Source organism: Ochotona princeps, chromosome 13 (assembly GCF_030435755.1).
Source record: "Ochotona princeps isolate mOchPri1 chromosome 13, mOchPri1.hap1, whole genome shotgun sequence".
NCBI classification, from domain to species: domain Eukaryota; kingdom Metazoa; phylum Chordata; class Mammalia; order Lagomorpha; family Ochotonidae; genus Ochotona; species Ochotona princeps.
Window position 1 is genome coordinate 67,606,311 of NC_080844.1, and position 14,447 is coordinate 67,620,757.

Consider the following 14,447-nt stretch of genomic DNA (forward strand, 5'->3'; position numbering starts at 1 on the left):
AGTGTGGCTCCATCGCTGCCCGCTGCCTGCTGAGGAATGTCAGACAGGAGTCACTGCCCTGAGTCCATTGTTGCAGACAAGGGTTTGAACTTGAACTTGGAGATGAGCCTTCTGGCAGACCCAGGTGTGAGCTAATGATATTGTAAGTGAGCAGAAAGGCACAAAGCTTATATGCCATTGCTGTCTGTGCCCAGCTGGAGGCTGTGTTGCTGCTGTGTCTCCCTGTAGTCTGACCCTGCACCTGCCTTGGCCTTTCCTGGGCAAGGGCAAGTTTGGTCTTGTGCTGCCCTGCAGGGGTGTTGGTGGTATCTGCCCCTACTCAGGCCTGGCTGGGCACTGTTGAGCTTCTGCAGGTTGGGCCTGCTTTGCCTAATTGGGAAAGCTGGCATGTCCCTCAGATCCTGCCCGCCTGCTTCCCGAGTTACTCATTCCCTAAGAAGTCAGCCACCTTTACCCGACTGGAGAGGCGAAGAAGGATGAGGTTATTTTCTGCCATGACACATTTAAGCCAAGGCTCCCTAAGACACCACCGTTTTAAGAACTGACATCTCACTGCGAACGGCAGCCTGCCACCCTCTTCTCCCACTGACAGACTGTCAGGGCGCTGCACGGTAGTTAGTTGGCACCTGGAGTGCTGCAGGTTTGCCTCCCGCGGGGGGCTGTGCTGGTGGCAGGTGAGAAGCCGGCCTGGTGGGAGGGCTGGCTCACCCCTGACAGCCTGAGCCTGTGGGGTGCTCCAAGCTCAGGGCCCTGCCCCCATCATCAGGGTCATGGCTGATGGTGGCACATGCTGGCTTTGGGCCCAGCAAGGCAAATGAAGCATTCGTGATCAGAGCGGAATTGGGGATGGGAAGTTTGATGGGAGGGGTTGCAAGGCCTGGGTGTCTTGGGCGTGGGTGTCAGCTGGCACCTGTGGTCTTTGTTGTGGGTTTTGAGGTCCAAGCTGTTGGTGGGCCCCTCCTCTCTGCACCATGCCAGCTCACCCCTTCCCAAAGGTCAGAGCCCGGGGGTGTCTGCCTATGACTGCTCCCTGGTACCAAGAGGCAAAGCTGAAAAAGAAAATGGGTTCTATTTGGGTACTTGAAATTCATGGAAAATGCTATCAAGTAGACAAGTTTATTTTGTTGCTAAACAGCAGAAATCCATAAAGTGTTTTCACAGCTCAGATCTTCACAAACTTAAGAAACAATTTAAAAAAATCTCAGTGCAGAGAGAGAAGAAAGAGACGTTGCATCCAGCGGTCACCGTGACCGGGCCGAGGCCACCGCGGGGCCAGCAGCACTGCCTGGGTTTCACGTGCGGGTGGCAGAAACCCAAGACCTTGGCCATTATCCACCGCCTCCCAGGCACGTTAGCAGGGAGACTGGGAGGAATGGAGCAGCTGGGATTCTAACTGGGATGCAGGTGACACGAGCAGCTTAACCTGCCTCCTGTGGACTCTCTGAAGATGTGTTCTGTGTGTGGAATTCAAGAGTCTTGGTGCCTGAGTAAGCTTTACTTCCTTTTCCCCTGGGCTTTTTGAAGGTTCTTCCGTATGATTTTTAAATGTTGGCAAGTGCCATTTTAGGAGTGGGTATGTGGCTTAAGCAGGTTGCCTGCTCCGCGTGTCAGAGTGGCCGGTTGTCGCTCACGTTGGGGGAGCATGCCTGTTGGGGGAGCCTCGCAGTGAGGTCCTGCACCTGTGGAAGCTGGGATCCCAGGGACTTAGCCTCAGACAAGCAGCCCGTTGCCTCCACCCTGCCTCAGTCGTCTGACCATCCAGGCCGTGCAAGGTGGTCTGGAGGGTCAGCTCAACAGCCCTGCAGTGGTGCCCACCTGTCGTCCGCGTATGGCATTGCACTTGGCAGGATGGATTCAGTTTGTTTCCCCGCCACTCCCCTTGGGTCCTTAGGCTGCAGAGAGCAGAGCCATTGCCGAATGTGGCCCAGTAGGAGTTCCCCATCCCTGCAGCACTCCCCACCCCAACCTTCTACCTCTTGTGTTGGTCCTTGGTTGGGAGTGGTCCCTGCTCCTTGCTTCCCCTCCCTGCGAGGCTGGCTTTGGGATTAGATGACAGGCTTGTGGGAGTGCCTGTCTGGGGGTGACACCTGTCCTCTTGCTCATGAGCACAGCCTGACCTGCAGGTGGGCTGAGCCTGAGGAGGGCTGCTTCTCACTGACCCTGCTCTGCAGGGGGACAGCTGAGCTGGTGTGGGCGCCGAGCGCCTTTCAGAGGTCTCGCTTGCCACCCAGGCAGAGCCCCGCCTGCTGTGGCTGCAGGTGCTGTTGCTGGAGTCACTTGGAAAGAGAGGGCCCTTCTCTGCCCTCTGCTTCCCAGTGTTTCCCGGCAGGGGATCTGGGCGACTGGAATGGCTAGCCGTGTAAAGCGCGGAGCTGTGACCCAGTTCTGGGGCTTCTAGAAACAAGCCACAAGCAAGGCCAAGGGAACAGTCTCTGTCTTGGGGTCTCTTGCTTTTAATGCAAGGGAACTGGCCTCTGGCGCCAATGCTTAATTCAGAACATTGTCATTTAAAACGCCGTTCATGTTAAAAGGGAGATGAAACGAAATGCACTTCATCTTTTCAGAGGTCTCCAAATAGCCATGAAAAATCCATTTTTTTTCTGCCACCAATTAATGTCAGCCGCTGCTGCGGCTTTAGGTGGACGCCATGCAGCTCACACAGGGAGCCGGCCCGCCGGGCTCCAAGCCTTGCCAGACGGGGTGGCGGGTCTGTGCTTCCAGGGAGCTGGAAGGCGGGAACTGGGGGTTTGAGGAGGCCAGGAAATTAAGCCTTGGAAATTAAATTTGGATCCCCAGTGTTCCAAATGGACCTGGTGTGCTGGCCTTGGCCGCCAGCCGGGTCCTCGGAGCTGGAGTTCAGCGGACCCTGCCTGTGTGGTCAGGCCCAGTCCTGGTGTCTCAGCGGGACGTGTTCACCCTGTTCCTGCTGGCACTGCTGCTAGACATGAACTCAAAGCTTTGGCCCCTGGGGCTGGGGCAGGATGCTGGTTTCGGCTTGTGCAGGCTAGGCACACAGGGTTTGCTGTGTCCTCCTGTTTGACACACGGGCTGTTGGGACTCGATCAGATCGCACACTGCAGGGTCCCTCCGTGTCCCGCAGGGTCCCCCTGGCTGCCTGGAGGAGGGGGTCCAGGCCAGCCCAGGGTTTGTGTAGCTTTAGACCTTTGGATTCTGGGCCACAAGCTGTAGGGTTTTCTCTTCTCTGGCCTGGGAAGCAGCCCCAGGTGTGCCTTCCATGGCAGCAGACCCTGCTGCATGCCCTGGTTCTGTCACAGCCTCCCAGCACCTCTCCCTCTGCCTACCATGGTATTGGCATAGTTAGTGTTCATGGTCATTTCCCCTCTGACTCATGTCCCCTCACCCAGTCCTCATTGCTCCCGCATCTGCCCCAGCCCAGACCCTCGTCCTCCCTGGTTTGGTGTCTACTGTCTCCGTCAGTTCCTCCTCCTCCAGGAAGTTGGCCTGGCTGCCTCGGGCCATTAGACTGACCCACAGCATTGCAGGCTGTTGTTAATTATGGACTGACCCTCCTGGGTTCTTACCTTGCTTGCAATCTCCGGATGGTGTAAGCAGATCATTTATTCAGCAAATTGTTCTGCACCCTTAAAGACATAGCAGATGCGAATCCACTTCCCAGCACACAACCCTGGATGGTCAATGCTACTCTGGGTTGTAGAGACCAGGAATGCCTCAGGACGCTGGCTTGAGACAAACTGGACTTTCGTTTGGACTGGGGGCCAGGGTCACTCTGGGCTCAGGCCCTGTCCCTCATGTCACTAGGTGGTTGCCACAGCTCCCTCCATCACAGCTGTCAGGATAAGGAAGAAACCGTCAAGCCTGATGGCATCACTCATCGGCCACTATTGTCCTGTTTCTGCTGCCCATGGAGGCTGTGCTTTAATCCAATAACATGCAACAGGTAAACCAGATGCTTCGGATATCATCTCACACCACCCAAGCGCTGGAGAGAATTCAGCTCTGAACAGAGGGTAGGAGTGATCATGCTTTAGGGAGGCTCCTCCCAGGAAGTGGCGTTGGATCAGGGTTGTGAGTTAACTGTGCTGCCACGGGAGGGAGACCCCCTCGGGGAGCGTGGGGTTCAGCATTACTGGTCCTGAGGCAGGAGCCAGCCGGGCGTGGGGAGCAGCAGAAGTCGGGTGGGTGAGGGGTTGGGTGGTGCTGGTCAGAGATGATATCAGCAGGAGAAGCGAGACCCTGTTCGGGGGGTTTGGACCATACCCCAGGGGACAGGCTCTTGGTGACGGGGCCAAGGGACGCATCTGGAGAGCTTGGGGTTCATCCCTCAGCACGACCCCAGCTCGGTCTGCCTGGCAGGAGGAGAGGGCGAGGCCGTTGCCGAGGGTGACGGCACTGCCCTGTGCCCCATGGCATTTCGGGTGTTGATGCTGTGTTTCTCCTTGTAAAATAAGCTCACGCTTCCCCCGGAAACCCAGAAACCGCAGCTAGGAGGTACTCGAAGTGCAGCTGGCTGTGTGGCTCCTGGCTAACAAGCTGGGAGCTTGGAGTCCTGGGTTCGCAGGGAGCAGCCGGCAGCGCAGCACGGACCACACTGCCCCTGCTCCACTCCAGCACAGTGGTCCTGTGGCAGCTGCTGCCTGGCAGGGCCTGTGAGGTCCCTGGGGCAGTTGGCCTGACTGGGCCCATGAAGTCCCTGGTGCAGCTGGCCAGGCTGGGCCTTTGAAGTCCCTGGTGCAGTGGGCCTGGCTGGGCCTGTGAGGTCCCTAGGGCAGTGGGCCTGGCTGGGCCCATGAAGTCCCTGGTGCAGTGGGCCTGGCTGGGCCTATGAGGTCCCTAGGGCAGTGGGCCTGGCTGGGCCTGTGAAGTCCCTGGTGCAGTAGGCCTGGCTGGGCCTGTGAGATTCCTGGGGAGTGGGCCTGGCAGGACCTGTGAAGTCCCTGGTGCAGTAGGCCTGGCTGGGCCTGTGAAGTCCCTGGTGCAGTAGGCCTGGCTGGGCCTGTGAAGTCCTGGTACAGTGGGCCTGGCTGGGCCTGTGAGGTTCCTGGCGCAGTAGGCCTGGCTGGGCCTGTGAGGTCCCTGGGGTGGTTGGTCTGGCTGGGCCTGTGAGGTCCCTGGGGCGGTTGGCCTGGCTGGGCCTGTGAGGTCTCCCTGGTGCAGTGGGCCTGGCTGGGTCTGTGAGGTTCGTGGCGCAGTGGCCACTCTTGGTCCTGCTCCAGTGATCCTGTTTACAAGGTCAGTAGTCCCTAGGAGTTGACTCCCTCACAGCACACTGCACCACATGGCCAGAGAGTCGGTCAGCTCCTGTCTGGGAGCCACATGGACTCTTGGGTCATCCCCATTAGGAGCTGAGTGTCCTAGCTGGGTGTGAGCTGTACAGAGTGTCCCTGCTTCCCACCATGGCTGTGTGGCTAGCTGCTGGTCCTCTTGCTGCTCAGGGCATGGTGTTCCTGGTGTGGAGTCTTGGCAGGAGGCTGGCTCACGTGCCATGATGCCAGGCCTGAAGTACCATCACTGTGCCCTGGGGCAGCGCTGCAGGCTGAGTCAGGATGGGCAGCTTGGAAGTGGAGGCAGCAGGTCCCTGGGCATCAACAGGGCAGAGGCACTGCTAGTGGTGAGCTGAACCTGGAGTAGAGGCAGCTCAGTGGGCAGCAGCAGCGGGCCCACGGCCTTCTGACTGCTTCCTGGGCCTGCCTGGGCCTGAGGCCCTCGCAGGGCTCCTCTTGCCAGGAGCTAGTGGGGCTGAGCTGCCTGGCGGCTACAGACCCTGCTCCTCTTTCGCCTTGCTGGAGCTCACCCTATTACCCTCCTCCCTGGCCCTACTGTGCTGGTCGGGGTGAGCGGAGGCAGGGCCCCCCATGTAGGGTAGATGCAGGAGACGAGAGCGCACAGTCTGTCCCGGCTGTCTCCCTGGACAGCCAGCTGTCTCCCTGGACAGCCAGCTGTCTCCCGAGAGACCCTCCAGGGTGGTTGGGATTTGGAGCCTTGACGGGAGGGGCAGCCAGCCCCATCCAATCCATTGAACATGCATGTGCTTGCGTTGTCCCTGCAAGACTGCATGCAGCTTGCAACATACTGTGCAGGGGCACTGTCCCGGCAGCGGGTGCGTCCAGGCTTCTGTCTTTGGCCTGGAGCTCTGTCCCTCTGAGCGCAGTCTTCCATAGATACATGAGGAAATATGATCTTGATACTGGGCCAGTGACTGCCTCAGCAGGTCTTAGTGACTGTGATGACCAGCCACATCGGCCCCGCGGCCTCTGTCCCTGCCCTGGACATGTCTGCAGGTTCAGACGGGGCAGCGAAGACTCCCTGGCTGGGGGAGGAGGGGTGGCTGTCACGGGTGAAGATCAGGCAGGGTCTTGATGCTGTGGATAGAATTTGGGGGCGAGGATGGGACACTCTGGGGTTCCACAGGGAGGACCTGTTGCAGGGATGGTGTGCGTGGCAGTGTGTGTGTGTGGGTGATTGAGTGCAGCCATTATAGCCCCTGGGCCTTTATACCAGGTGTGACCTAGCCCTGTGCTCACCTGGCTATCCATCTGGAGCTCACAGGGCAGGGGTGCTTGGTGCGGCTGCTGGGTGAGCAAGCCTTCAGGGCCCAGGACTGGGAGAGGATGGACAGCCCAGGTAGTGTGGGGCCATGTGAGGGTGGGTGAGGCCGCCAGGTGAGGCTGTGCCAAGGGGAGACCAGGTGGCATGAAGAGCTGAGCTTGAGGAAGAAATCAGTCATGGGAAGGAGCACAGGGCCTGATGAGGGAGGACCAGCGGGGCAGGAGCACAGGGCCTGATGAGGGAGGACCAGCGGGGCAGGAGCACAGGGCCTGATGAGGGAGGACCAGAGGGGCAGGAGCACAGGGCCTGATGAGGGAGGACCAGCGGGGCAGGAGCACAGGGCCTGATGAGGGAGGACCAGTGGGGCAGGAGCACAGGGCCTGATGAGGGAGGACCAGCGGGGCAGGAGCACAGGGCCTGATGAGGGAGGACCAGAGGGGCAGGCGCACAGGGCCTGATGAGGGAGGACCAGCGGGGCAGGAGCACAGGGCCTGATGAGGGAGGACCAGCGGGGCAGGAGCACAGGGCCTGATGAGGGAGGACCAGAGGGGCAGGCGCACAGGGCCTGAGGGAGGACCAGCGGGGCAGGAACACAGGGCCTGAGGGAGGACCAGCGGGGAAGGAACACAGGGCCTGAGGGAGGAGGACCAGACAGGAGCTTGCCATGCAGCCAGCTCAGGAGAGAGCATGGGCCGGAGGGTGTCCTCGTTTCTCACGGGTGCCACAGGCACAGGTGGCATCCACGCTGGTGCATCAGGTTACCAGGAACTGGAGAAGGAGCCAGAAGGGAGAGAGGGAGGTCCCCCCACTGACCAGTGCTGTCCTCAGGCGTGTCCTCATCTCTGGGTGTTTTTAAAATGGCAGTTTGGCCGTCTGGGGACTGGCTTCTCATAGGTCTCTGTGTCTTTCTCTTGAGCTCATTAGCACAGGGCAGGGCCATGGAGTGATCTGTGTGTTTGTGTGTGGTTTGTTTATGACCAGGGGTGTTGAGGAAGGCCATAGGAAATATACATAGTGAAAGAACAATGCTGGGCTTCAAAACTATTTTATAGTGCCATGGGTCAACCGTTTCAGTTGCTTCCTGTGAATGGTTTGCGACCCTGCCCCTCTACGCTCTCACGTGTCCGCCTTGGTGCTCACTTTGCGTGTCCCTGCCCAGCTGCCGCGCGGCACAGGTGCCCCCGTGGCCTTGCCGAGGTGTGTCCTGCTGTTCTCTCCCTCCTTGATGACCTGCCTGGTGCTGGCCTGTACGCTGTTCACACCGTGAGTCGGTGCTCGGTGTCCGGGAGCTGCTTTGCCCAAGTCGAGTTTGCCTAGTTTAAGCACCGTGGGAGACCGTGGCTTCCGCCCACTGCACACTGCCTCGAGATGGATGAGAGCAGGCAGGCAGGCAGGCAGGGAGGACAGGGCAGTGTTGCTTGGCTGCTCCAGGTAATTGTAGTAATTTTTTTGTCTTCAAAGAGGCTCTGTGGTAGAAGTGACACATCCTGTGCTTCAGGTCCAGCGACAGGGAAGCAGCAAGCTCCCGAGCTGGAGTGACAGCTGCTCGCCTGTTGCTCTGCCCGGCCTGATCAGGCCCTCCCGTGACCTCCTGGCTGACTCCAGCACTCATTTCTCCCCAGGCACTTGGCCAGATGGACAATACTTGTGAGCTGACGTCCAGTTTGGTGGCCAGCCCTCTTGGGGCCATCGAATTGTCCGGGTGTGAGCAAGGTCTCCACAGGATCACGCTGCCAGGCAAGAGGACCCCGAAAACCAGGTAAGCGTGGCTCTGGGCCACGCCCTGTGTGTCTTGTGGGAGAACGTGCGCGTGCTGTGGCGAGCTGGCGCCTGTGTGGACACTGCCAACCCCAGACACTGCTCCCAGATCTGGAGGCAGCCATCCACCACTGCGCCTCGGGACTCAGTGTCAGGGCCTGTCGCCCTGGAAGCCACCACCTGGGGTAACCACAGGGGTGTAACCTTTAAGGGCAGCTGATGGACTGTGAGGTGGAATGAGACCTCAGGGGTGTGACAGGGAAGTGTTCGGTCAGGACCAGTCTTCCCTGTGTCTTGGGGTCTAGGGGAGGACTCCCCACGTGGGTTGTGCTACCGCATCAGGCACTCAGCCATTCCCAGGCAGATGCGTCGAGACGACACAGCATACGCTGGCATGGTGCGAGCTGGGCCGTTTTATTGGGATCCTAGAGTCTCTCCCTGCACAATCCCCGCCCTGTTCTCTAACCATGGAAATGTGAGCTGGCTGTGTGAGCTGCGGCTTTTCATTCGTCGATCACCAGTGCTCACTGCAATCACAGTTCCTGTGGTTTCTGACAGAAGGAAAATCCACCACTCCTGTGCTTGGCATTCCATGCTGGAACATTAAAGCAAGTATGTAAGGGACATAAAAATTGATTTGAACACCCCTCCCCCCACGCCACGTGCAGCCCACGTGCAGTGATGAATAGCAGCACTGCTGGCTGCAGAGCCACGTGCTCCGAGCCATTGCTTCCTGCTTAGGGCTGCACGAGAGCCTCGGAACTGGGGCTGCGTCCTGCTTGGTTTCTGGGAGACACAGCTGGCTGAGGTGTTGGGAAAATCACAGCCCCAGTCACTTGTGGAAGAGGATGTCACTGAGCCTTGTAGCAGGTGTGGGTTTGGTTGTACCATAAACCATTGAGAAGCAAAGGCACCCTTCCGAGTGACTTTGGGGAGGAAAGGGTAAAACAGACCGTTCTGAGGCCAGTGCCCTTCTGGAAGAGGATGAGGCCCCCTTTGGAGGAGAGATGAGAAAGTTCCTCGGGAAGGCTGGTTCAGGCTCACCTGCTCAGCCTCCGGTACCGGGCTCAGTGTGAGGCCTCGGGACTGGGCTGCTGGCGGCTTCCTGCTGGGCTCAGGTGGTGGCCCTTGCCTTGGGGTGAGCAGAGGGAACCAGAGCAGAGGGTAGGTAGGGCTGGCCGCCTCCCCCACTGAGGACTGTCACTTGTCACAGCTAGTGCAGGTGAGAGTTGCCAAGTATGCACTGCCGGAAAGCAGAGGTGCCATGGGACAGGATGGAAAACGGCCCTGGGGGTAGCCAGCAGGTGCGCCCATGTTTGTTCCCATGTGGCTCATCTGGGCAGGGGGAGCACTGGAATTTTGAGTTAAGTTTTCAACATTTTATCATTTGAAAAGCTGAGCTAAGAGTTGTATTGTCCAATTCATATGGTAAATGCATTACTCAATAAATTTTGACAGAAGCCTTCAACCATAGGACTACCACCCAAACCCAATATCTAGAATGCTCTGGAAAGTTCTCCTGCACTGCTTTAGATCAGTCCTTGTCTTTGTGGGCTTCTGTTTTCCACTCTCTTGAGGAAATGTCTTGGTGTGCAGTTGCTGGATTGGATGGCAGAGATGTATGCTTGGGTTTAGGAGAAAATGCCAGAGTTCCCCCAAAGTTGGGTTGCTCTGTGCTTGTACCAGCCATGCCAAGAGGGTTTCGGTTGCCCCACTCTTCCCGGTGCTTGTTGTCAGTTGGTCAAAGCAGTGACTCTGGCGTCTTGCTTCAATCTGGACAAGCACTTGGTTGGTCACTTGTGCTCCTGACCCCTTACTGCTGGACTGGGCACCCACTCAAGCCCGGAGCGGGGCTTTGTGCCCGGTGTGGTTCTGGACTCTGGCTCCTGGCAGCCACACATAGGGTGGGAGGCTCTGAGTTTTGTTTTCCTAAGAGTGGCGTTTGATGGGTAGAATTTTGTAATTTTTAGGAAGTGCAGTTTGTTCTGGGTTTTTAACTGTTTTCTGTCCTAAGAACTATTTGCCACTGCAGTTTTACAAGTGTGTTTTGTATTGTCTTTCCAAAACTCCATACAGTTTTGTGTTTTTTTTTGATGTATGTGACCTATTTGGAATGACCTCTTTGTGGAGGGCAGGGTTGTGTTGTCATACACCTGCGAGTTGTTCCCACGTTGTTTGCTGAGTGGCATGTTCCTTTTCCGGTCAGCACACAGGTGACCACGTGTGTCACCTGTGTGTCCCGGTCTCATTTTCGTCTATTTAATGCCAATTCTGTGCAGATTTGGTTCTAAAACTTTGAGTTCACTGTTTTGAGTTTCTGAATTCTCCAACTTCTAATTTTTTTTAAAAGATTTTGCTTTCTGAGTCTTAGTTTTACATATTACATGTAGAATTAAGGTGTTCGTTTCTACTAAAATCTTGGTCTTTGGGGAGCTCATTGAATTGATCAGTTTGGAGAGGTTTGGCATCTTGTGAAGTGTGAGGCTTGCTCTTTGTGGCTGCGCCTTACTTCTCTGCGTTTATTGGGGTTTTCTTTTGTTGTCTTTAACTGCATTTATTTTCAACCTAAAGGTATTGCAAAATTGATTCCTAAATAGTACTTTGTCCTGGATGGCTTCAAAATTTACATCGTCATGGCGGTTGTATAAACCCGTTGATTGGTTGGTGCGGGGACCTTTGTTTGCGGGTGGGTTGGTGATCCGTTAGGGTTTTCTGTGTAAAAATTGCACAGCGTGTTTGAATAAGGTGATCTTCTTCCTTCTGTGTGTCTTCTGATGCGCCAGTGGGAGGACGCCCCTTGTCCCTGGCGATGGTGAGCTTCTGCATTCACACGACGGAGAGCACAGCTGGCCCGTGTGTCACACCCGCTGTCGGCACCACCGCAGCAGGCAGCTCCCCTCTTGCCTGCCAAGGCCAGGCCCTCTGTTGAACTTGGCTAAATGCCACCCTCATTATTATCCCATAGGCTTTAACCAGAAAAGAAGAAATTAATCTCGGAGTTTTCAGCCAGTCTTGAGATACTGCGCTGCCTCACTCCTGACAGCTGCGTGTGCATTTCTGTGTTGCACGTGCTGTGTGTGTGTCTTTGTGTTCACTGTGTTGGTTGACACCTGCCATGCTCATGAGGACTGCCCTCTGCTTTCCTGTTGGCTATCCTGGCCGAGCTTGCGAGTGAGGTCACCCCAAGGAAACGAGATGTGCTTGGAAACATTCCCTGTTCCCTTTCCTGGAAGTGACTTATGGGGTTGGCCATGCTTTTCTGCACATTTTTGATAATGGCACATCTGATGTCCTCTTCTGGGTCTAGAGTTTGTGTAGCTGGCTGTCCGCCTAGAAGTCCCTTGGCTTTCTCTACCCCTTGAGGGTTCTCCCTGACCTGGATTTTTCTATTTACTTGAAAGAGTTATGGAGGTGGTAGGTGTGGAAAGAGAGAGAAATCTATTCAGTGGTTCCCTCCCCAGATGGCTACAACACTTGGGGTTGGACTGGGCCAAAGTTGGGTACTTCATTTGGGTGTCTCCATGAGTGGATAGGGCCCAAATACTTGGCCCTCTTCTACTGCTTTCCCAGATTATTAGCCTGGAACTAGATGTGAAGTACAGTGGCCGTGCCTTGAAATGATGCCCGCATGCAAGGATATCACAGACAGCCGCCTTACTGCTGTACCATACTGACAGCCTCATACCCCAGATTTTTGCAGGTAGAGTGCTTTCTGCCATCCAAGGCCTGTGAACATCCGCTAGAGATGGGCAGGGCCCATGGACTTGGTGCAGTGCAGCCGTGTGAGTCCAGTTGTCACCATTGTGACACCCGGGGGCAGGTGTTTTAAATGGCGTCTTAGAGGTGGAAAGTCCAGCCGAGTGCAGGTTCTGAGGAAGTTCCCAAGGAAGCCACAATAGTGGGTGCATACATGAGACAGAGCACGGGAGGCTGCAGACCTGGGGGCCCGGGAGAACCCCTCTCTACCTTCAGAGAGCCATGCACCTGCACCCAGAAACACAGGCAGTCCCCCAACTCCAGCATCACCACATTGAGGGCTGTGACTCTTTCTAATATTGATTTTATGTTAATTTGGAAGTCAGAATTATAGCAAGAGAAGAGAGAGGCAGATCTTCTATCCACTGGGTCCCTACCCAGGTGGCCACAAAGGTCAGAGCTGAGCTGATCTGAAGCCACGCGCAAGAAATTTCTTCTGGGTCTCCCACATGGGTGTAGGGGTCCAAGGCCTTGAGCCATCTTCGGTTGCTTTCCCAGGCCATAAGTAGGGAGCTGGATTGAAAGTGGAGGAGCTGGGACATGAACCGATGCCCATGTGGGATGCCGGCACTTGGGCAGCTGCTTGCTACGTCCAGCGTCAGCCCAGGGCCACTCTCCTATCTACCTGAGTGCCTGGGGCAAAGGCAAGCTGGGCCCTCCTGGCTTCAGACACTTGTTGACCCCCTTCTGTGGAGTGTGTATGAATCAGGACTCATGCTGTATGTTTTTCCTGAAACCTTGCTTATTCTTCAGTAGACAAATTGCAGCTTTGGTGTCTTCAGTGAAATGCCACGCGCTTCGCCAGGTCTGGCTCCATCCCTGTGTGTGTTCCATTCCCGGACCGTGGTTCGGATGGCTTCTCACAGGTTACGCTCTGACCTTTTTTCTGTCTCAAGGGCAGTAACTGGGAACATGACGGGTGGGAAACCTCAGCTGTGTAACTTAACTTTCTGCCGGAGTGAGTTTCCCATCGATGGCTGTCATGCTGGAGCTCTTGAATATTCTGAACGTTTGCAAGAGCCCAGTGCATTCTTCCCCCTTGCCATCTCTGGCGAGATGATTGGACCCCCATGGTACTTCCTCTGGGGGGAAGGGCTGTGTTCCATGTGTTCATTTTTGACATGCTATTTTGGGGATTGTTTAGTTTTCCATAGTTGATTACAGTCTTGAAAGAATGGTGTGTCCAGGCCTGGGTCATAATTAAGCTGCAGAAATAGTAGCAGCAGCACTCTTGGGATGCACACAGTTCGGCATTCACTCCTAGAGGAGTGAAGTGACTTTGTCATTGGTCTTCATGTAAATGCATAGCACTGTAAGTACCTTATTACTCACCACGTGCACGTACAGGTTGCCATGTGGCGTTTCTGAACGTGTGTGACATTGCTCTGGGACGGAGGGCTTGGAGCTGTGTCTGTTGGGTGGTGAAGTGTGCTCTAGGTCATTGTAAACTGTGTGCTAGTAGGAGTTCATTCTTTCCTCTACCAGTAAGACACCACCGCTGTCTTACTGACGCCCCAGCCACTAGCCCACAGTGTCCACGACCCCCAGCCACTAGCCCACAGTGTCCACGACCCCCAGCCACTAGCCCACTGTGTCCACGACCCCCAGCCACTAGCCGCCATGATTCTGTGCTAGGATTCAGAATCTTTTGCTTTGTTTTGTTTTCACATATGATGAAGAATAAACTATATTTGTGTCTGGCGTATTTCACATAAGCATGATGTCCTCCAGTTTGCCCATTTTGCTGCAAATGACAGGATTTCATGATCTGTGAAGGGGAACGGTGTGCCACCCGAGCCATTCATGGGGATGGACATGAAGGTGCATCCTGAGGCTTGGTGGCTGTGAACTGTGCCGCGGGGGACGTGGTGGAGGACACAGCCCCTGGTGCAGTGGACTCCCGTCTCTGGCTGTCTGCCCAGTGGTGGGCTTGCTGGATCCTAGCACGGTGCTGCTGCTGGTCTGTAAGAGCACTTTTGTCCAGCTTTCCCAGGGGCTTCGCTGCTTTGCCTTCCCACGGCAGGATACAGGTGTTCAGCTTTCTCCACCCGAAACCTGTTGCGAGAACACAGGATGCAATCTATGTTGAGTATTCTTTATCTGAGGTGCCTGATGTTAGAAGTATTTTGGATTTTGGGGTGATGATTTGGGCGTGTTTGTCTAGATGTAAGGAGATGTCCTAGGGTGGCACTCAAGTCCAACAAAGTCACTTTCACGTATTCTGCTGCGTAGCCTGGAAGCCCTTGCGTACAGCATTCTTGGTTTCCTTCACTGTTTCTGCCACCATCCCAAAAGGGCAGGGTGGATTTTCCAATTGTGGTGTCTGTACCAGTGCTCAGAAAGGTCTGGATTTTGGAGCATTTTGGATTTGGGGGCTAGGGACACTCTGATGTGCCAAAGATGCT

The 14,447-nt window shown here is 55.9% G+C and overlaps 1 protein-coding gene across 1 annotated transcript in view; it reads left to right on the plus strand.

Moving 5' to 3' along the window:
* MGMT (O-6-methylguanine-DNA methyltransferase) overlaps window positions 1-14,447 on the plus strand; it is a 216,326-nt gene that overhangs the window by 41,728 nt on the left and 160,151 nt on the right. The window contains exon 2 of the mRNA XM_004580178.2: window positions 8,151-8,287. Coding sequence (XP_004580235.2) covers window positions 8,163-8,287 — 125 coding nt within the window. The 5' untranslated portion in view covers window positions 8,151-8,162. The remainder of the gene's footprint in view (window positions 1-8,150; window positions 8,288-14,447) is intronic.